Raw genomic sequence first — 22,050 nt, 5'->3', positions numbered from 1 at the left:
AAGAGAACTTATTTAGTAAATCTATTACAGAACTGCCTAAAGATAAATGTATTATCACTAATATATGGTGTCTATAAGTAATTTTTTTCGATATCCATCCGTGTAGTCAATGACGTGGGTGACTGATCATTAGTGTATAAACTGCCAGGGCCGATGCATGTTTTGGTTTTTGGATTTGTACTTGTGTTCCTTCTCATATAATCATACATGTACAGCAGTACTTTAGGCTAGGTGTAGTTTATAGTCCACTAATATTTTAAAGATGTATGGAATAGCAACATAATTATATTCACAGGAATTGTACGTGGTCCACCTTAACGTCACTTTCTATAATCCGAGTGTGGAATCTCTCGGTTTATATAAGGTCGATGAGAAAATAGGAAGAAAGAGAAATACATTATTTCATTAAGACAATCTGAAATATTAATTAAAGTACGTAGTCAATTTCATCACAAGAAAGATCATATTCCTAAATGAGAAACTATGAAAACTCGACGTCATTCGTTTATTTTGATGTGAATAGAGACTTTTAATTTAGAAACCAAAAAATAAATAGAATGACTGTAACTGTCTACCAAGATTTTGATAAAATGATTTAATCGATGACCTTTCTAGTTCTATTTCTTTCTCTGAATGTGGTTTTAATGTACAAGTAAATTATTGTAAACAAATTCGTGTGTTTTAAAGATATGATTAAACATAAATGACGTACTCTTTGTTAGCGACTAAAGACTAATGCCCTGTTCACACGGAGAGTTTAATTCGCAGTAAATTAATTCGAAGTAAACTAATGCGAATTAAACTAATGCAAATTATGCCCTGTTCACACGGAGAGTTTAATTCGAATTAAACGTAAGTTACTGCGAATTAATGCCCTGTTCACACGGAGAGTTTAATTCGCAGTAAATTAATGCGAGGTAAAATGATGCGAATTAAACTAATGCGAATTAAATTGCGTTCACACGACAGCTAATGCGAAGTAAACTAATGCGAATTATAATTTTACTTCTACAACAAGGCTATTCAGTGAGGCTATTATGACGTCATTTACAAATCACGTCAGATACATTTGACATAATGTCATAGTGTCTGTACACATTTAAGTGATTAAAATAATTTTCCTTTGTTTTCCACTCAAAAATAGCACAAGTACCTATATTTGACCATCGACATGTGGCCTATGACTTAATTCTGCCCTTACGCATGCGTCAAAATTTAATTCGAATTAGCGTTCACGCGGAGCTAATGCGAAGTAATTTAATGCGCAGTAAACTAATTCGAATTAAACTGATTCGCATTAAATTCTCTGTGTGAACGCAGATCAAATTCAATTCACAGTAACTTACATTTAACTCGAATTAAACTCACCATGTGAACAGGGCATTAAACTCTAAGGTATATCACATTTAATAACACTGATAGCACCAAAAGTTCTTATGCCCTGTTCACACGGAGAGTTTAATTCGAATTAAACGTAAGTTACTGCGAATTAAATTTGATCGGCGTTCACACGGAGAATTTAATGCGAATTAGTTTAATTCGAATTAGTTTACTGCGCATTAAATTACTTCGCATTAGCTTCGTGTGAACGCTAAGCGAAGCTAATTCGAATTAAATTTTGACGCATGCGTAAGGGCAGAATTAAGTCACAGGCCACATGTCGATGGTCAAATATAGGTACTTGTGCTATTTTTGAGTGGAAAACAAAGGAAAACTACGTTAACACTAAAATGTGCACAGACACTGACATTATGTCAAATGTATATTTGCTGGGCACAATATGACGTGATTTGTAAATGACGTCATAATAGCCTCACTGAATAGCCTTGCTGTAGAAATAAAATTATAATTCGCATTAGTTTACTTCGCATTAGCTGTCGTGTGAACGCAATTTAATTCGCATTAGTTTAATTCGCATCATTTTACTTCGCATTAATTTACTGCGAATTAAACTCTCCGTGTGAACAGGGCATTAAATTGCTTGACCTACACTAATTCGCATTAAATTCTCCGTGTGAACGCGAATCAAATTTAATTCGCAGTAATTTACGTTTAATTCGAATTAAACTCTCCGTGTGAACAGGGCATAAATTTGATCCGCGTTTTTGCGAAGAATTTTTGCGAGAATTTAATGCGAATTAGTTTAATTCGAATTAGTTTACTGCGCATTAAATTACTTCGCATTAGCTCCGTGTGAACGCTAAGCGAAGCTAATTCGAATTAAATTTTAACGCATGCGTAAGGGCAGAATTAAGTCACAGGCCACATGTCGATTGTCAAATATAGGTACTTGTGCTATTTTTGAGTGGAAAACAAAGGAAAATTATGTTAATCACTAAAATGTGTACAGACACTATGAGATGTCAAATGTATAATCTGCTCTGCACAAGTATATGACGTGGTTTGTAAATGACGTCATAATAGCCTCACTGAAAAGCCTTGTTGTAGAAATAAAATTATAATTCGCATTAGTTTACTTCGCATTAGCTGTCGTGTGAACTCAATTTAATTCGCATTAGTTTAATTCGCATCATTTTACTTCGCATTAATTTACTGCGAATTAAACTCTCCGTGTGAACAGGGCATTAATTCGCATTAGTTTAATTCGCATCATTTTACTTCGCATTAATTTACTGCAAACTAAACTCTCCGTGTGAACAGGGCATTAGATTGCGTTCACACGAGAGCTACTGCGAAGTAAACTAATGCGAATTAATGCCCTGTTCACACGGAGAGTTTAATTCGCAGTAAATTAATGCGAAGTAAAATGATGCGAATTAAACTAATGCGAATTAAATTGCGTTCACACGACAGCTAATGCGAAGTAAACTAATGCAAATTATTATTTTATTTCTACAACAAGGCTCTTCAGTGAGGCTATTATGACGTCATTTTCAAATCACGTCACCTTATGCAGAGCAGATCCATATTTGACATAAAGTCATGATAGTGTCTACAGGTACACATTTCAGTGATTAACGTAATTTTCCTTTGTTTTTCACTCAGAAATAGCACAAGTACCTATATTTGACCATCGACATGTGGCCTGTGATTTAATTCTGTCCTTACGCATGCGTCAAAATTTAATTCGAATTAGCTTCGCTTAGCGTTCACACGGAGCTAATGCGAAGTAATTTAATGCGCAGTAAACTAATTCTAATTAAACTATTTCGCATTAAATTCTCCGTGTGAACGCGGATCAAATTTAATTCGCAGTAACTTACGTTTAATTCGAATTAAACTCTCCGCGTGAACAGGGCATTAAATTATATTTCTACAGTAAAGGTGCGGTCACACGATGTGATTTTTCATTCAATTTTCATTCGACTTGCTCAGGTAAGTCGATTGGAGGGGTGGTCACACGATACGATTTTACATTCGATTTACAAACGATTTTGACAAGAAATGGGCAGATACTTGGGTTTTTTTTTAGTTTGAAGTTGTTCTGATTTTGTAATAAACTAAAAAGCATCATTATGAAAATATTTTTTTCCCTTCATTCAGTTTTATATTACGTCATTTGCCCCATTATGACGCTGATGTTGACGTAATCTACAGGTCATGTCTGAAGAAAACATACCGCATGTAAAGAACTTGTCCGAAGTTTCTGATGTTTTCCAGGGTTTTTAAACTGACTACTGAAGGAAAATACATGTATTTTTTTTCATTTTGGCATAAAAAGATTTAAAAAAAAAAAAAAAAAAGAACCTGCACTAGACTTTCACTAACAAGAAATGTAAAATAGCTACGTCGCAAAAGTTCAACTTTTTCCGTTGACCAGCAGTTGACGAAACAATATTATTGAAAACATTTGAAATATCGCCTTTTTAGCTCTTCTGAGCCAAAGGCTCAAAGAGCTAATGCTATGGCCATTTGTGCGGTGTGCGGTGTGCGTAAACTTTTTAGAATATGGGCCATAACTCAAGAACCCCTTGGCCAATTATTGTCAAATTTGTCACAGGGTATCCTTGGCCCAAGGGCTCCCTTTTATACTAAAACTGGGGTTGTGACCCTTTAACAAGGGGAGATAATTAGGAAAATAGAAACAAAAGTACTGGTTTGTTAAATAATCTTCTTCTCAAGAACCACTGGGCAGATTATCACCAAACTTACACAAAAGGATGAGGATATGTTGTAGATTAAAATTTGCACGGGGATTTACCCTGGGGCAAAGGGCGTGGTCTCAAGGTCACTTCAAAGTTGACCAAAAATTACATTTTATTAAAATGTTGATATTTTGCTTACTATAAGGACTAGGACCATCAAATCTTGTCAGTTGGTGCATCTAAGGACCTCATATCATGTTGACTCAAAAGTAGGTCACGGTGACCTACTTTTTAAATTTTGCGGCCATTCTTTTTCAAAATGATCTAGAGGCATATTTTGAACAATTTAAGGCCTATGATCATCAAACTTTGTTAGTTGATGCATCTTGGGTCCTCAAAGTACGTCAACTAAAAAGTAGGTCACCTTGAACTACTTTTTGAATTTTATGGCTAATCTTTTTTAAAACAATTAAGGTCAATAATTCGAATACGGGGAGGCTTAGAATCATTAAATCTTGTAAGATGATGCATCTTGGGGCCATAAAACATATTTATTAAAAAGTAGGTCACAGTGACCTACTTTTTGAACTTTGCAGGCATTCGATTTCAAAGCATTTTAGAGGCATAATTTGGACATTTTAAGTCCTATGATCATAAAACTTTGTAAGTTGATGCATCTTGGGTCAACTGAAAAGTAGGTCACCGTGACCTACTTTTCAATTTATATGACTATAATTAAATATTTCGGGTACTAATTGGCTTAGAATTATCAAACTTTGTCAGTTGATGCATCTTGGGTCTTCAGAGTAGGTCGACTAAAAAGTAGGTCACAGTGACCTACTTTTGAAAATTTATGGCTTTAATTAAATATTTCTGGTACTAATTGGCTTAGAATCATCAAACTTTGTCAGTTGATGCATCTTGGGTCTTCAGAGTAGATCGACTAAAAAGTAGGTCACCGTGACCTACTTTTGAAAATTTATGGCTTTAATTAAATATTTCGGGTACTAATTGGCTTAGAATCATCAAACTTTGTCAGTTGATGCATCATGGGTCTTCGGAATAGGTCGACTAAAAAGTAGGTCACCGTGACCTACTTTCGGAAAATTTATGTCTTTAATAAAATATTTCGGGTACTAATTGGCTTAGAATCATAAAACTTTGTCAGTTTAGGCGTCATGGGTCCTCGGAGTACAACAACTGAAAAGTAGGTCACGGTGACCTACTTTTGAAAATTTATGGCTTTAATCAAATATTTCGGGTACTAATTGGCTTAGAATCATTAAACTTTGTCAGTTGATGCGTCTTGGGTCCTCGGAGTACAACAACTGAAAAGTAGGTCACGGTGACCTACTTTTGAAATTTTATGGCTGTATTTAATATTTTCAGGAATTATTTGGCTTAGAATCGTCAAAATTTGTCAGTTGATGCATATTTGGTCCTCGGAGTAGGTTGACTGAAAAGTAGGTCACTGTGACCTTCTTTTGAAAATTTATGGCTGTAATTAAATATTTTGGGTACTTATTGGCTAGAATCATCAAACTTTGTCAGTCGATGTATCTTTGGTCCTCGGAGTACAGCAACTGAAAAGTAGGTCACGGTGACCTACTTTTGAAAATTTATGGCTTTAATTAAATATTACAGGTACTAATTGGCTTAGAATCATCAAACTTTGTCAGTTGATGCATCTTGGGTCCTTGGAGTAAAACAATTGAAAAGTAGGTCACTTTGACCTACTTATAAAATTTTATGATTATAATTTTAAAAAATATTTTAGGTATTAATTGGCTTAGAATCATCAAACTTAGTTGATGGGTCCTCAGAGAATGACAAGTGATAAGTAGGTCACCATGACCAACTCTCAGGTACTAATTGGCTTAGAATCATCTTGGGTTCTCAGAGTGTGAATTGGAATTTCAAGGGTTTATGTAAATATACAGGATACTTTGAGGCTTCAAATAGAAGTGATAGGTTGTACAGTTTATCAGAAGAGCGATTCAAGGCCCATGGGCCTCTTGTTATTTTCACAAATTACTGTTAGTGAAATATTTACAGCCCATTGATTACTATGTGTATATTTAAAATGCGTGACTGGGTACACTGTAAATCAAATTCATCAGACGCTCCAATAATTAAGTTAATCAAAATTTTAATAAAAGTAACTTTTGGTAGGTAAGTAAAGAATGTTACCTTCCTAAAAAATAAAAATAATGAAATAAATAAAAATTAGACTTAAAAACTTCCCTGATGATATGTAAACTAAACATTAATATTTTTAAAGAATTCAATGTTGAATCTTTTTTTTCGGGGGGGGGGGGGGGGGGAGTCCAAGTCCAAGTTCAATTTATTCATTCAAACCAAAGTATTGGTACATGAGTTACAAAATTAATAACATACAAACATATATACAGTAGTTAGAGGTACATGTACAATGCTACATCACGTCGAAGCGAAAAGAAATAAGGAAGATAATTCAAGGAGAAAAGACAGCAACGTAATTTCTCCTAATAATCACGAATAGTTTTTTTTCAGTCTTTTTTTTTTTTTTAGTAGTTCCGTATATAAGGAGAGTAGGGGCGTTACAGAGGCTCTTATTGTAGGAGTAAAAATTAAAAACCTAATCTAGTTAACCACTTCATTTAGTACTTTAATGTGTGAGTTCTAGAAAATTAAAATCTACCATTTTAAATTACTCTACACGTTTACATACATGTATATATACATGAAATAAGTTGAATCTCTTGACGAACGCTTATAAATTAGAATCCGTGTAAATACTTGAAAAAACTACTTGTTCATATTATTAATAGGATTAGGGTGTTTACGCGGCGTCAAGTCAAAAGTATCTCGCCGTGAACCCCTAGCATACTGAAGTACTGATATGGTGTGTACCGCAGATCTTAATTTTCAGCAACATAAGCACATGAAAGATCTAATTTTAATTAGATTTATAAACATCCGTGCTGGTTTTAAAAGTAATAGCTAAAACTTCTTTTTTTTAAGATAAATTCGATGATTTGAATCAAGCTAAATCTTTGATATTCAAAAAAAAATCTTTAATCGTAAATTGGCATTCTACAAACACATGAATCTCCGTCCTCGCAAACTACGATAATAAAATAATAGTTTATGACTTGTATGCTTTATATAATTAGCCATTTGTACCCAATAATTGCCGTTTACTGGGTATCCTTATATTTTGTCAATTAATAATTTATACATTCATTATAGATGACAAAAATAACGACTATTCATTTCGCGTAGGGGAAATGTCATTGTGACGTCACGATTTTCACCAGAAAGTCGATTGAAAATCTGACGCCATCCGATTTCCAATCGACTTTCAGATTTTGCTTTCGACTTTCGACTTGGGTGGTCACACGGTACGATTTTAGTCGAAAGCAAATCGAATGGAAAAATCGGATGGAAAATCGAATGAAAAATCGCATCGTGTGACCGCACCTTAAGGCTATTCTGTAAGCCTATTATGACGTCATTTTCAAATCACGTCACATTGTGCAGAGCAGGTACATTTTACATAATGTCATAGTGTCTGTACACATTTTATTGATTAACATAATTTTCTTTGGTTTTCCACTCAAAAATAGCACAAGTTACTATAAGTGGTCTTTGACTTAATTCTGCCCTTACGCATGCGTCAAAATTTAATTCGAATTAGCTTCGCTTAGCGTTCACACGGAGCTAATGCGAAGTAATTTAATGCGCAGTAAATTAATTCGAATTAACTAATTCGCATTAAATTCTCCGTGTGAACGCGGTTCAAATTTAATTCGCAGTAACTTACGTTTAATTCGAATTAAACTCTCCGTGTGAACAGGGCATAAAACGGACCTCCATTTATACGATCTCATCAGAAGGACCGGTCTTCACGTTCCGCAGTGGATTCGAACACGCGACATAAAAATCGACTCTTTAGGGCCGGTACACACGGTAAGGCTTGCCTTATAAGTCTTAAAACTTACGTTTTGCAAGCCGTACGGCTGTCATGTACACACGCTAAGGCAAACCCTACAAGATTATAAACAACATTACCATAATTTCCACGTGTTTTTAGTCCAAAACAATACATTCAATTTTCAACATGGAAGACGACGCTACTGGTGCAGTAGCAGTAGTTTTACTTGCAACTGCATTCGTGCGGCTTAAAAGAAGGAAAAGGTTAAATAGACGCATTTGGACGCGCCCCTGGATACAGAGGAGATCCCTGCATGGCGCACATAATGCACTCTTGCAAGAACTCAGCTTAGAAGACCCCGGCGCCTTCAGAAACTTCCTCCGCATGGATGAAGACTCATTTATGGAGGTATTACAGTTAGTAACTCCACACATAAAGAGACGAAACACAGTCATGAGAGATGCAATTCCACCGGCAGAAAGACTCTCTATCACATTAAGGTTTCTTGCAACAGGTTACAATTTAATTTATTTTTACAGATGTTCCATGAAATGTTCCATCTCTAAATCAATAAGTACAGCATTTATTTATTTATTTATTTACTTTTTTTTTTTGAAAATTTTACCAATTTTGTTAAACAATGTACAAAGATACTTGTAATGTGCTATAAATTTGTTAGTTTTTCTCTACAAGTATTAGTATTCTGAAGAAATGAAATCGATAAATCTCATGATATTATATTACAGGCGACACTTATCAATCTCTCGAGTACTTGTACAGAATTCCAAAGCAGACTTTGTCTACAATAATTCCAGAAACATGTACAGCAATTTATAATGTTTTAAAGAAAAAGTATTTGAAAGTAAGTTTTTCTTTATAGGTGTACACAGTTGTATGTATATGCTGAAAGTAGATATCATTTGAGGAATTAAGGATTTCACAGCTATTCAACAACTGATGTTAGTTTATTTTAAACAATATTTTATTGACGAAATTGACAAAGTTACAAATACACTAGTAATAAATACAATAGAATTGGGGAAACAAGCCATAAGGCTTATATTAATCCTTCTTTCTGCAAATTCAACACGTGAGAGATGAAACAAAATATAGTACTCAGAAAGAAAACGTTTCATACATATACATATTGTGAATAGTTTACGGGAATTGAAGTCGTTAAATCTCCAAAAATTCCAATTTTTACATAACAAAGTAAAAATTTACCTCACTCATTCATGCCACATCACAAATAGAATTTCAACTGAACAAAGATGAGACGAATAATGTCTTGTAGTAAAAAATATCAAGTGATTTGTTTTTAAAATCTAAAACTTTCAATCAGAAAGTTTTGAATTTCAAGAAAAATATTTTGGTTTTCCCTTTCTGAAAGATTTTGTGAACCATAAAGTAATATATCGACAGTTATATGATGAGGTATTGTAAGAATAGTTATATTACGCAATAAAATTATTACAATGGAAGAAAAATTGTTCGATAATTTCAGTCTCACTATATGGACATAGTGGAGAAATAAAAAAGATATCTACGAAACATATGTAAATTCAAAGAACTGCATTCGAGTCTGAGTTTCGTATGTAAAATTTGACCAAGCCTACTCCCAACAAATAAATAATTGGGTATTCTAGATAATTTAGAATTTAAGTATGATTTGAGACTCGAAAGGGATGGATTACATGTATTTTGAATCACCAAAGGTAATTTACTCCAAATACGTATTGTACTGAGAAAGAAGGAATTATAATACAGTTGAGTTCTAGTTTGAATTTCTTGTAGTGATTTTTCTTGTCTAGTGCTGTAACTTTGTCTATGATTCCCATAATCGGAGACAATATTAACTAAGTAATCAGGGGACTTTTTATAATGTATTTTGTGGAATTGAATTAAACGATGATTTTCTCTTCTTTTTGATAGGGTTTCCCATCCCGTCTCTTTGTAAAACAGGAATCTACCTGCCATTCTATTCCATCCCGTAACTATTCCAGCAGCTTCAAGTTGTTCAAGTTTAGCTACTAAATAGTCTGGTATATTATCCCAAACTATATCGGCGTATTAAAGTATAGGTCTCACAAACGAAAAATAGATATCCTGTCCAGTATAAATTTAGCTCTAGGCATCATTGTCAGGCGATTATAAGCTTTACCTATAATTTCTTCCACGTGTAATTTCCAGGATAAATTACTAGCAAATATGACTCCCAAATGCCTATGCGCATCTACTTCTCTTAAATTAACATCGTTAAATACAAGCAATTGATGAAATGGTTTTCGAGTTTTTTCTAGATATTGTTAAACACTCAGTTTTGGAAAGGTTGAAGGCTACAAGCCAGGTGTTTGACCACTCCTTGATTTTTGCAAGGTTGCGATTAATCAGATTAGATGAATAATATGCGTTCCCACAAAAACTCAAAGCGATGTATCATCCGCGAAAAGTTTTATTATACATTCTATATCTACTACCAGGTCATTTTTATAAATAAGAAATAGGAGTGGACCAAGAATGCTCCCCTGGGGAACACCAGCTTTAATATATTTTAGTTCCAATTTCGCTCCAATTATCATAACATGTTGCTTCCTTTTGTATAAATAGTTTTCAAACCATTTAAGCAATTTTCCGGAGATACATGTACATGTGTACCTATTTTTTCTAACTTGTATAGAAAGCCCCTATGTCACACTTCATCAAAAGCTTTACTAATATCACAGAACTCTAACCTCCTTTCCTTGATCAACAGCTTTATAAAAATCACTTGTAATACTCAACAATTGGTTGACCGTAGAGTCATTAGGTTTAAATATGATGTTCTTGTTGGACACCATTTCTATATCTCCCCTCTGCCAGAATAAACACAACTCTTATATAAGAAAAGTTCAATTCAAGTACAATTCTTTTATTCATCAAATTCTGTGGCCATTAATGAAGTCATCTGAGTTAATGGATTCATTGTATTTGTATCCGAAGAGGAATTAAAAGAATTTAAAGAAGCTAAATTTGAAGAAGTAACATTGCTGAATTGTGTATCAAAAATTAACTGTTGAATTTTTATTTTCAACAAAGATTTTTTTCTGAGATCTTTAATTTTCCTGAGCTCATTCGCAATAAGTTTTGCAAATACAGAGTCCTCATCCTCAACATCTGTTTTTCGCTCTTGAATGCTTGACAAAGCAGAAACAGCCCTCTCCATGACTTCCTCGGGCAGGTTTCGTTTCTTCTTTCTTTTAGTCGGAGTTTCTAGTTCTTTGTCATCATTTTTTTCATCATCTTCATCATTGTTTTGGGAGGTATTACTGATATCCTGCAAAACAAATTTTGTCAATTTTTAAAATTTCATTTAGGTTCCATCAACACCAGAAGAATGGGAACGTATTGCCGAGGATTTTGAAAGCAAATGGAACTTTCCGAATTGCATCGGGGCTATTGATGGCAAGCACATTACCATCAGAAATCCTGTGGGGAGCGGATCCCGCTTTTTTAATTACAAAGGGTTTTATAGTATAGTGTTAATGGCTGTTGTTGATGCAGATTATAAATTTATTTATATAGACATTGGCTGCAACGGAAGAATAAGTGACGGGGGTATTTTTGCAAGATGCTCACTTCATGAACGCCTGGAAGCTTCTAAAATGTGCATACCACCATCAAAGCCACTGCCAGGACGTCGGAATGCAGTACCCTATGTTATTGTTGGTGATGAGGCTTTTCCCCTCAAGCCCTATTTACTTAAACCCTATCCATCACGACAACTTGATGAACCCAAGCAAATCTTTAACTATAGACTTTCTAGAGGGAGACGGATAGTAGAAAACGTGTTTGGCATACTGTCTAACAGGTTTGCAATTTTTCAGACACCTATTGCACTGGACATAGAAAAAGTTGAGGCTATTGTATTGGCAGCATGTGCACTTCATAATTTTTTAAGAACAAAGTCTCAGGATGTATATATGCCCATAGGAAGTACCGACTGTGAGGATTTTGAAAAAAGCAATATTATTCAAGGTGATTGGCGCAGGGGTCCAGTTCCCCAAGGTAACTTTATTGCTTTGTCAAGTCAAGGTGGAAACAGAACAAGTATAGGGACAAGGGAAATTCGTGACGAATTTTGCGATTATTTCTTCACAAACGGACAAGTGGCCTGGCAGTGGGATAAGACAAATTGAGTCAATTTATGTAAATATATGATAGATTTCTATAAGATATAGGTAATAAAACAATTGTTACCAATGTGCTCATTGATTGTCTTGGAGTGATTTGTTCTCTTAGGAAGCTGTCCAAGGTTGCAAAAAATGGCCACTTTGACGTGTATAGATCACTAATTCCAGATCCACTTTTTTTGCTTGACCTCATTTTCTTTAATTCGTTGGCATAGTAACATCTCAGGCTCTGCAGCTTGCAATTAATTTGAGTGACTATAATGAGGAAATTAAACAATATAGTTTTTTAATGTTTCAAACCATGATAATAACCCACAATGTAAAATAATATAAATTCATAAAACAAATAAAGCATTCTGGTATTCTCTCTTTCTCTCTCTATATATATATGGAGGGTTTACATAAATTTGAGTCTATTTAATTGTTCACATTACAAAATATATAAACTAGAGATTTGTGTCTTTTTACATATCGAGCTTTTATTCCCGTCTATTGCTTTCCTCAATCAAGTAAACAAATTTAAAATGACTGATAATCAATCTAAATTGTCCATCATTATCAGTATCATCACCTGTCCCGTGAGCTCTCTTTGAATGCAGTTTTGCTGTTGTAAATCTTGAAATGAAAAAAGATATAAATAAAAGAATGCACACCTGTAAAATCCATCTTCATGTCTTTTTTAAGATTTTCTTTTATTCTAGAAAGGGAAATGTTCCTAGATTCTTTCTTATGACATGCCTCGCTAGATACATTCCAGAGACTTTCCTCTTCTTCCCACAAATTAACGAGTTTTCCCACGACCTCGTTTGTAAAGACGGCCATTGTATCTTTCGAATACCCCAAATCTAGCCACGTGTTCGGTTTGATAAAAATAGGCTGACACTTGGGTGAATGATTTTCATTGGTTAACAAGGAAAGGTCAGCTAAATCTTGTATTAAGAAATAGAGCAGTGCTCTATTCGTAAGTCAGACTTGTAAGGCTGGGAAAAACGTGTATTAAGCGTGTACACACGGTAAGGCTAGAACTTAAGTTTCATGACTTGTAAGGCAAGCCTTACCGTGTGTACCGGCCCTTACTCAGCCAGTCTAACCACTAAACATCTGTTACTCCTGATTTTAACAAGTGGGAATTTCGCAAACGATGCCACCAGATTTGGATTATAGATATGTTCATTTGAAAGTCCTGAAAGTTCTTCAAGTTATAGATGCTTTATAGGCGTGTTTCTTCAAGAAATCTTTTCAAAACCAATGTTTGCGAACCAAGGAGAGTAAATCATACAATGGAATACAGAACAAAACACTACAATGGTAATATAAAAATGCATGTAGTGTTGGATATACTTAAAATATTCTGATAAAAACAAATCAGATAAGGATGTGGCATATTAACTGAACATTCTGCAAGGGATTGAAAAATTGATCCTTTTTATTCCTGTAACACATATTCATCTCCTCTGCTCTAGTGCAGTTTGTTCTTCTCCCGCGTCCTTCTCACTGAAAGACTTTGAGGTTAACAATAATAACCTATTTTAATTTAAAATTCATATTTGTTGGCAGATTTACTGCAGCAGTGCATTGCCCGTAACTTTTGGTAATCTTCACATTAATTGACGAATACTCAACCAATATATGGTATACCTATATTGGCAGTTGTTCCTATGTGTTAGATTAGAACTTAAAGAGGGATCATCAACATAAAATATGTAGTCAATATAAGAGGCATCATTGTTTACTTTCTTATGCTCTTACATTGAGAACTTTAAATTCCAACATATAAGACGATTGAATTCCATATTTAATTCTAGGTTTTAAGTAAAATTGAACATAACTATAAATATATAATTGAAAAGCCGTATGACATAAGTGATAATTTAAAAACAGTGGAATTTGTTTTGCAGGAATGATTTAGACCAGAACGGTCTCCACCAGCACCAACTGAACATTAAATGACAATTGTTAATTTTGAGAAAAAAAAGTTACTAATTGTTACATTAAAAGTTTCAAATCTCACATTTTAAGCATATCTACAGCAAGATTTTTATAGATAAGTTTAAATTGATAAAATGGAAACTTTTTACTAATGTAACACAATGACCAGGTCTAGCATCTTCGTCGACATCAAATTCTTACAGGAAATCACTGTATCCAAAGACTCGATGTCAAATTATGCATCCTGCAACTAGAGCCACGCTAAAGAGTCAGGTGTCTTTTATAAATGATAACAATAAAGGCAAAAATTTTGCAGAGTTGAAAGAAGAATCTCAATTTAATAAATCTACTACAGAAGTATCTAAATATATGAGTGTATTATCATTAACATATTGAGTCCGATAAGTTATTTTTTCAAATACATCCAAATAGTGATCAGATTTCCACAAAATTAGAGTATAAACTACCAGGGAAATTAGTGTATTAACTGCCAGAGGAACTAGTGTGTTAACTGCCGGGGAAATTAGTGCATTAACTGCCAGGGCCCATGCTTTGTTTTTTGTTTTTGTTTGTTTGTTTTTGAATTAGTACTTTTGTCCTTTTGTCTCAATTATCCAAGTACAGCAGCACTTAATGTACTGGGTAGGTAGTACACTAGGATTCTGAACATTTAAGGCATACTGGTACATGTAGCATAATATCTTCATTATAAGAATTGTACGTGGTCAACCTTAACATCACCCTCTATAACCAGAGTCTGGAATCTCTCGTTTGGATGAAGTCGATGGTAAAATAAATATGTATGTTTATTTACAATTATCTGAAAAATAAAAGCACATAGTCAATTAAACAATGTCAGCACAAGAAAGATCAAAACCGACTTATTCCTAAGTGAGAAACGTATGAAAAGTCATTCGTTTACTAGTATTTGAACGTGAATGAACATGAAGGCAATCAATTGCAAGAAACGTAAAGAATAAGACGTTAACAGTAACTGCCCATCAAGATTTTGATCAATTGAGATGAACTATTTTATATAGTTTTTTTTTTATCCGTTCATTTCAATGTACACATAACTACTGTAAACTGATTTGAATGTTTTTAAAATGAATAAGTATATATAATATTACTATTTGATCAAGTGTATAAACTAAAATTCCCCCCTCTCTCTCTCTCCAATATTTACCTCATAATGATCCTCCCTGAAAATGATGTCCATTGTAAACATTTCGTTTGCTTCAAAAGGAAAATCGTCTTTTTCTCTAATCTCTTGCCCCCAGCAACCGAAACTACGAATGTTCATTATGACAATGCCGGAGTCCATTCCCCAGTGAATTATTGGGTTGAAAAACAGTCCCACGTCCACTTGTGAAGAGTCAGTTAACTGGACAGAAAATCTAAAGTATGAATCAACAGAATTTTGAGCAGGAGGATGTTGTAAAGATATATATGGTGCCACATATTGTTTAACTTCTTCAGATATTTAAAACTCTATTTTTCAAGAAATTCGCCTTCACTTTGAATATTGTGAATGAGTTTCAAAATGAAAATCCAGAATCAAAGACACTTATTTCAATTATTTGAACAGTTGTGAGCAGTTGCAGTTTTTTAAAGTAAATACGGTCAATGTCTTATTCGATTAAAAATGGCGAACTTACTTATGGTGACCCGCCACGCCTTCAATAGTTATGCGTCTCCCAGCTGTAGCCCCTCCAGGAACCATGGCTGAGAATGGCAAAGCCTAATAAAAAAAAAAAGAGGCCCATGGGCCACAACTCTCACATGAGAATGGCTCTGATGTTTACAGTAGATTTATTAACTACATGTATATATATTCTTTTGTAAAACTTTGATCGCCTAATGTGGCCCCACCCTACCCCGGGGGTATGATTTGAAAAAATATTGAATCTACACTATCTAATACTTCAGTATCGATATGACTGATCATGCCTTTGATGTTCTTGAAAAGAAGACTTATAAAGATTGATTCTTATATTTTGTGTGTAAAATTTTGATCGTCCTCTGATGCCCCCAACCTACCCGGGGGTCATGATTTGAACAAAATTGAAACTAAACTACATGTACCTGAGGATGCTTCAATTATCAATAGGACTAATCATGCCTTTGATGATCTTGATACTAATATTTTTAAAGATTGATTCCTTTATTTCGCATGTAAAATAACGATCGTCCACTGTGGCCCCACTCTAACCGGGGGTCATAGTTTGAACAAATTTGAATATACACTACCTGAGGATAGTTCCATATCAATATGATTAACCATGCCTTTGCTGTTCTTGAGAAGAAGATTAATTTTTTAAAGATGCCATTAAATTTCCATTAATTCTTTAAAAAATTACCCCCCTTGAAAGAGGGTGTAGCCCTTCATTTGAACAAACTTGAATCATCTTTACCAAAGAATTCTTTGTCGCATTTGGTTGAAATTGGCCCAGTGGTTCTGGAGAAGAAGAAATTGTGGAAAGTTTACTACGACGCTGACAAAAGAAAATGGACAATTTTTTTCTCAGGAAAGCTCACATTGGCCTTTTGCTCATATTTTAATCCAGTTCGACGAATGTAAAGATTTGGTATCATTTATCATTTCTTACTGACGATTACTTAACAAAAAACTTTTGACTTGCATGCATACAGGCCCATAGAAGGCGGGGGGGGGGGGGGCATGAGGGGACTTTATTCTGAGTATAGCATTTTACTATCATAGTAAAATTTCCTTTAGATGCTGTCCCCCCACTTTTTGATGTTGTAAGGCCGAGCACTGGCAAATTCCAGGATTTGGATAGTAAATTAGCTTTTTTTCTGCTTTTCAGATAATTTTGGGACCCCCCCCCCCACTTTTGGTCAGTTTAGGTTTTTTTATTTGGCTTGTCAGATTTTTGGGGGAAGTTGCCCCCCCCCCCCCACACACAAACACACACTTTTGAAACCGCTACGGGCCTGGCATAATCTCTATGCCCGCAAGATCGATATGCCTGAGATGGGTTGGGATTGTTACGGTATAGGCCTGCTGTCTAATTTATTCGTTTAGCGTAGGCAACCATACTCCAAATTTCGGAGGAAGTGGGTTTTATCATAGCTTCTTGTATTTCGATCGTTTTCAGATTCAAATTAATTCGTTGCCTGTAAAATTAGAGTATAGTTCTATATTCATTTTGGGGGGACATCGATTTTTTTTTTGGTTGAATTTCAACATAAAGATATATTTGGGGAGAATGCAAACCAAGGATGGCTTTAGAGGAACATTTCTGATAAATATCATTATGTGTTTAAACAATAACTAAATCTGTACAAGCTGTTTAACAAATTTCTACAGCATATATTTTAGTATCCAATGTCTTTGAGCTAGTTTTAGGGATAAAAACTTTAAGGTAACGGAAGGACTTAAGATCTATGCAAGGTTGTTGTAACTCATTTGTTTCAATTACGAATTTATTTTTGCTTATGAGTTCACTATTTCTTAAAATAAAATTCAATATTTACCGGTCTGTAGATATGAAAGGAGTGTCTCTTTTCGTTGGGTCGCCTTGGCGGCGGCTGGTAACCTAGCTGGAATCCAGAGGCTGGGTACCCATAGGCTGAATCAAGTGGTACAGGAGACATTGGATACGATACATCCGGGTAACTATCGTCTGTTGGAAGCTCCGGAGAACCGTCCTCATCCGTTTGCCATCTTTCTGGAAGATCATCGTCAAATTCCTGAATTTCTGGGCCATCCGGGTAGTGCACCTTTTGCTTTTTCATTCTGTTCTTTTTGGAGAAATTTGACGAGTCATTTCAATTCCTTCACTGTACATTTTTAAGGTATCCTCGAATATTTACTTAAACATGCGTGCCTCGTCACTTTGTTTTGAATCAATGCCTTCTCGTCCCTGGCTTCAAAGGTAGGACAAATTAAATGTTTATATACTGTAAAGTTTATTAATACGTAGATATCTCATTGTTGTATTTGTATACCCAATGAATGTACATCTGTAAAGTTGTAAAGACTGACACAGAATGGAGATATTTAAAGATGAATAGTGTTGGGTCGTTAATCGAACTTCTTAGTGCAACTAGCGGTTTAAAGGTATCTTATCCCATCTTGATACTACAATCATGATTTTAGATTTTTATTTATTAAGTTTATTAACGAACTTTTTGTACTGTATAACGTAAAATTTGCATATGTTTCAAGAACATGTACAATATCTTTTGATAAAAAAAAGTCTCCAATCCTCAGCGCATTATATATGTATGTGCATTTGCAACATTAATTTTTTTTTCATTAGGCCTATCCATTTTCCTTACTTTTGCCTGTATTTCGACAGAGAACAATACACAGGAATATATAGTTTCCTTTATTTCCCGTAGATTGCTTATATTTAGGAAAATACCGGTAGGTAACATCAGTATTGAGATGTAATTTTTTCTCTCTCTCACTCTCTCATACACATTCATTTCTTTCGAAATGAGGTCTGTGAAGTCTGAAGTAACATTAAAAAAATATATAAATAAAAAATAAAGGTCTATTATCGGCAGAATACTTTATATGAATATGAAAGTTCAAAGGAACAAATGTGAAACTTTTCCGATGAAAAGTTGAAACTTTCTGAGTGACCACATTTTGTGCCACATAACGTTATGAACAGAACTACGATGTACATATATACTCATATTTACATGATCAACACGTCATTAAATATTTTGATATATTTCTCAATATATTATATAGAGATAACCCGGGCTTTTACAAAGCCATATCAGCCCACGTGTGCATGTAAATGCCCGGGGACTACTTTTGCGTTTGCAATTGCAATATATTTTTCTCTCTCCATCACATTGATCACATCACATACAGTTAAATTTGACGTTACAAATATCCTTTACTCATAAGGATGTTTATGACCAGAAATGCAGAGAAAATAAGAGTAGAAAACGTGTACTTGCATTAAAATATGTAATAAAGGTTACTGACTGAATATCGGGAAATATGTCCGTCCTCGGTCTTTGCGCGGATGTGGGCCTCACAAGCGTCAGTTCGCTCTCTTCTTCCTTTGTCGGGCCTTGTGGGCATCATCGCACTAGTTCTAGGTTTAAAAGGGACACAGGCGCAGGGGGAAGTTCTCTACCGGTATTTACAATTTAATGACTGGTTAAAAGTACTGTTATCTAATTTTTACTGATCTTTGCCAACCCTTACTTGAACAAGTCAAGGGACTAGGCTCCTGTGACACTATGTGGCAATGTGTTGGGAAAAAAGATCCTTTGAAAGCGTTTGTTTTGGCAAAAGGGATCTGCAGTCGATGCTGATGGCCTTTTATAGCAGCGCCAATGGGATGGAAGAAAGGTAAAGTTTGAATGGCTACCAGAGAGTGTAAGATCTTAATTGTATACCAACACTGCTTTTGCTGCTTGTCTGCGTTGTTGTGATTCCCATCTCAGATGCTGAATCATAGTGGTGACACTTCTGGTGGTCTGGCAGTCATTCAGCACAGTCGTTTGAAGCCCTGCGCTTAACTCTCCAGCTTATTGATGTTGCTCTGTATATGGGGGTTCCACAAAGAACAAGCATGTTCCACTTGAGGTCTGACCATTGATGTGTAGCACACATCCTTGGTTTTCCGAGGACATGATGGAAGATTCCTACTGAGAAGGGCTGTGGTGGAGTTTGGCTTCTTACACACCTGGTCTATGTGGTGATTCCAGCTAAGATTGTTGGTAATAGTTACACCCAGGTACTTGGCTTTTCGGGTCATATTCAAGACCTGGTTGTCGATAACATAGTTTCCCTGGATGATTTTCCTTTTCCGTGTATTGCGAATATTAATAACCTTGCATTGTATGTCAGGGTTAAATGCCATTAACGAATTTCTTTCCCATTCCTGGAGATTATCTATGTCCCGTTGTAGCACTACTGGCGTCTGAATCTTCTAATATAGGAGACAGTCATCTGCAAAGAGACGAGCTTTTAACTTCACTTGTGTAGGTAGGTCGTTGATATACACAAGGAATAGCAGTGGACCTAGCACAGTTCCCTGAAGAACCGCGCAAAGACCACGGGCGGGCATATTTTGCAATACTCGGTAAAAAAAAAAATCTATTATTAAGATTCTGCAAGTTTTTATCACATATTTGCACAATATTTTTTTTTCTGTAAACACACTATTCTACGTCTGTAGTTACCGTGTTCCTTCTCATGTCTTCATGAAGTTGCATGCACGACTACAAAACCGACTCTAAAAGATTTTGACATATTCCATTTAAATTCATCAAATATTTTTTTTTCACTTTCTTGTTTAAATCATAATCTTTGATAGCAGAATAGGTGGGATGTTTTATCCTTTGAGAAATCAATCATTTAATTTGATTTATTGCTTTTTATTGCTATACCATCGATAGTGCTTTTTTCACATTAACATTTCCTTTATTTTGAATTGCACTCTCGGAAATAAAATCACAACAAGAGACTTAAATTATAATCTGTTTAATCAATTCACTATCTGTGTAAACCAGGAAACACATATATAACAAATATAATCAATACACTTAACTACATGTATTAGCAAGCTCTGAAAACTTTTGGATGAAATTACAACATTTAAGATTTTAGTTCAGAAGCATAAACACAAACAAAATCCATAGTACCTAGACATAAATTTGTTACACCAATAACCCCCGACTACTTTGTATTTTTTTTAAAAAGTCTATATGAAGGACAGAAAAACGGAGACAAATAGTGAACAATGATAGGAATACATCACTAAAATCGTCCATTTACATCACATTTCTACACTTTCTCCACTTTGCGCGGATGTGGGCCTCACAAGCGTCAGTTCGCTCTCTTCTTCCTTTGTCGGGCCTTGTGGGCATCATCGCACTAGTTCTAGGTTTAAAAGGGACACAGGCGCAGGGGGAAGTTCTCTACCGGTATTTACAATTTAATGACTGGTTAAAAGTACTGTTATCTAATTTTTACTGATCTTTGCCAACCCTTACTTGAACAAGTCAAGGGACTAGGCTCCTGTGACACTATGTGGCAATGTGTTGGGAAAAAAGATCCTTTGAAAGCGTTTGTTTTGGCAAAAGGGATCTGCAGTCGATGCTGATGGCCTTTTATAGCAGCGCCAATGGGATGGAAGAAAGGTAAAGTTTGAATGGCTACCAGAGAGTGTAAGATCTTAATTGTATACCAACACTGCTTTTGCTGCTTGTCTGCGTTGTTGTGATTCCCATCTCAGATGCTGAATCATAGTGGTGACACTTCTGGTGGTCTGGCAGTCATTCAGCACAGTCGTTTGAAGCCCTGCGCTTAACTCTCCAGCTTATTGATGTTGCTCTGTATATGGGGGTTCCACAAAGAACAAGCATGTTCCACTTGAGGTCTGACCATTGATGTGTAGCACACATCCTTGGTTTTCCGAGGACATGATGGAAGATTCCTACTGAGAAGGGCTGTGGTGGAGTTTGGCTTCTTACACACCTGGTCTATGTGGTGATTCCAGCTAAGATTGTTGGTAATAGTTACACCCAGGTACTTGGCTTTTCGGGTCATATTCAAGACCTGGTTGTCGATAACATAGTTTCCCTGGATGATTTTCCTTTTCCGTGTATTGCGAATATTAATAACCTTGCATTGTATGTCAGGGTTAAATGCCATTAACGAATTTCTTTCCCATTCCTGGAGATTATCTATGTCCCGTTGTAGCACTACTGGCGCCTGAATCTTCTAATATAGGAGACAGTCATCTGCAAAGAGACGAGCTTTTAACTTCACTTGTGTAGGTAGGTCGTTGATATACACAAGGAATAGCAGTGGACCTAGCACAGTTCCCTGAAGAACCGCGCAAAGACCACGGGCGGGCATATTTTGCAATACTCGGTAAAAAAAAAAATCTATTATTAAGATTCTGCAAGTTTTTATCACATATTTGCACAATATTTTTTTTTCTGTAAACACACTATTCTACGTCTGTAGTTACCGTGTTCCTTCTCA

General features: G+C 35.2%; 2 protein-coding genes across 2 annotated transcripts; both read right to left on the bottom strand.

The window, feature by feature from the left end:
• Window positions 1-10,870: 10,870 nt before the first annotated feature.
• On the bottom strand, window positions 10,871-12,953 carry LOC133173887 (uncharacterized). Its single transcript, XM_061308956.1, has 3 exons — window positions 12,785-12,953; window positions 12,199-12,386; window positions 10,871-11,275 (listed from the first exon to the last, which is right to left on the bottom strand). Exons 1-3 carry the CDS (start codon window positions 12,951-12,953, stop codon window positions 10,871-10,873), a joined length of 762 nt encoding a protein of 253 aa, XP_061164940.1.
• Window positions 12,954-14,766: 1,813 nt separating this feature from the next.
• On the bottom strand, window positions 14,767-18,095 carry LOC133173455 (galectin-4-like). Its single transcript, XM_061308443.1, has 4 exons — window positions 17,559-18,095; window positions 15,719-15,801; window positions 15,247-15,457; window positions 14,767-14,880 (listed from the first exon to the last, which is right to left on the bottom strand). Exons 1-4 carry the CDS (start codon window positions 17,817-17,819, stop codon window positions 14,767-14,769), a joined length of 669 nt encoding a protein of 222 aa, XP_061164427.1. The 5' UTR covers window positions 17,820-18,095.
• Window positions 18,096-22,050: the final 3,955 nt, after the last annotated feature.

Source organism: Saccostrea echinata, unplaced genomic scaffold (assembly GCF_033153115.1).
Source record: "Saccostrea echinata isolate AGI-Se365-2 ecotype Australia unplaced genomic scaffold, CSIRO_AGI_Sech_v1 ptg000056l, whole genome shotgun sequence".
Taxonomy (NCBI): domain Eukaryota; kingdom Metazoa; phylum Mollusca; class Bivalvia; order Ostreida; family Ostreidae; genus Saccostrea; species Saccostrea echinata.
Note: the sequence above shows the minus strand (reverse complement) of the source record. Positions and strands in the feature narration are given on the sequence as shown.

Excerpts from the sequence above, each read along its gene's own strand:
- LOC133173887 (XM_061308956.1), bottom strand. The coding sequence starts at position 12,953 with ATGGCCGTCTTTACAAACGAGGTCGTGGGAAAACTCGTTAATTTGTGG. Across the intron at positions 12,387-12,784 it reads CATGAAGATGGATTTTACAG|TCACTCAAATTAATTGCAAG; the intron begins GTGTGCATTCTT and ends TCCTCATTATAG. Across the intron at positions 11,276-12,198 it reads GACAATCAATGAGCACATTG|GATATCAGTAATACCTCCCA; the intron begins GTAACAATTGTT and ends TTTGTTTTGCAG.
- LOC133173455 (XM_061308443.1), bottom strand. The coding sequence starts at position 17,819 with ATGAAAAAGCAAAAGGTGCACTACCCGGATGGCCCAGAAATTCAGGAA. Across the intron at positions 15,458-15,718 it reads GGCGTGGCGGGTCACCATAA|ATTTTCTGTCCAGTTAACTG; the intron begins GTAAGTTCGCCA and ends TTCATACTTTAG. Across the intron at positions 14,881-15,246 it reads TCAGGGAGGATCATTATGAG|ATAATTGTAAATAAACATAC; the intron begins GTAAATATTGGA and ends TTTATTTTTCAG.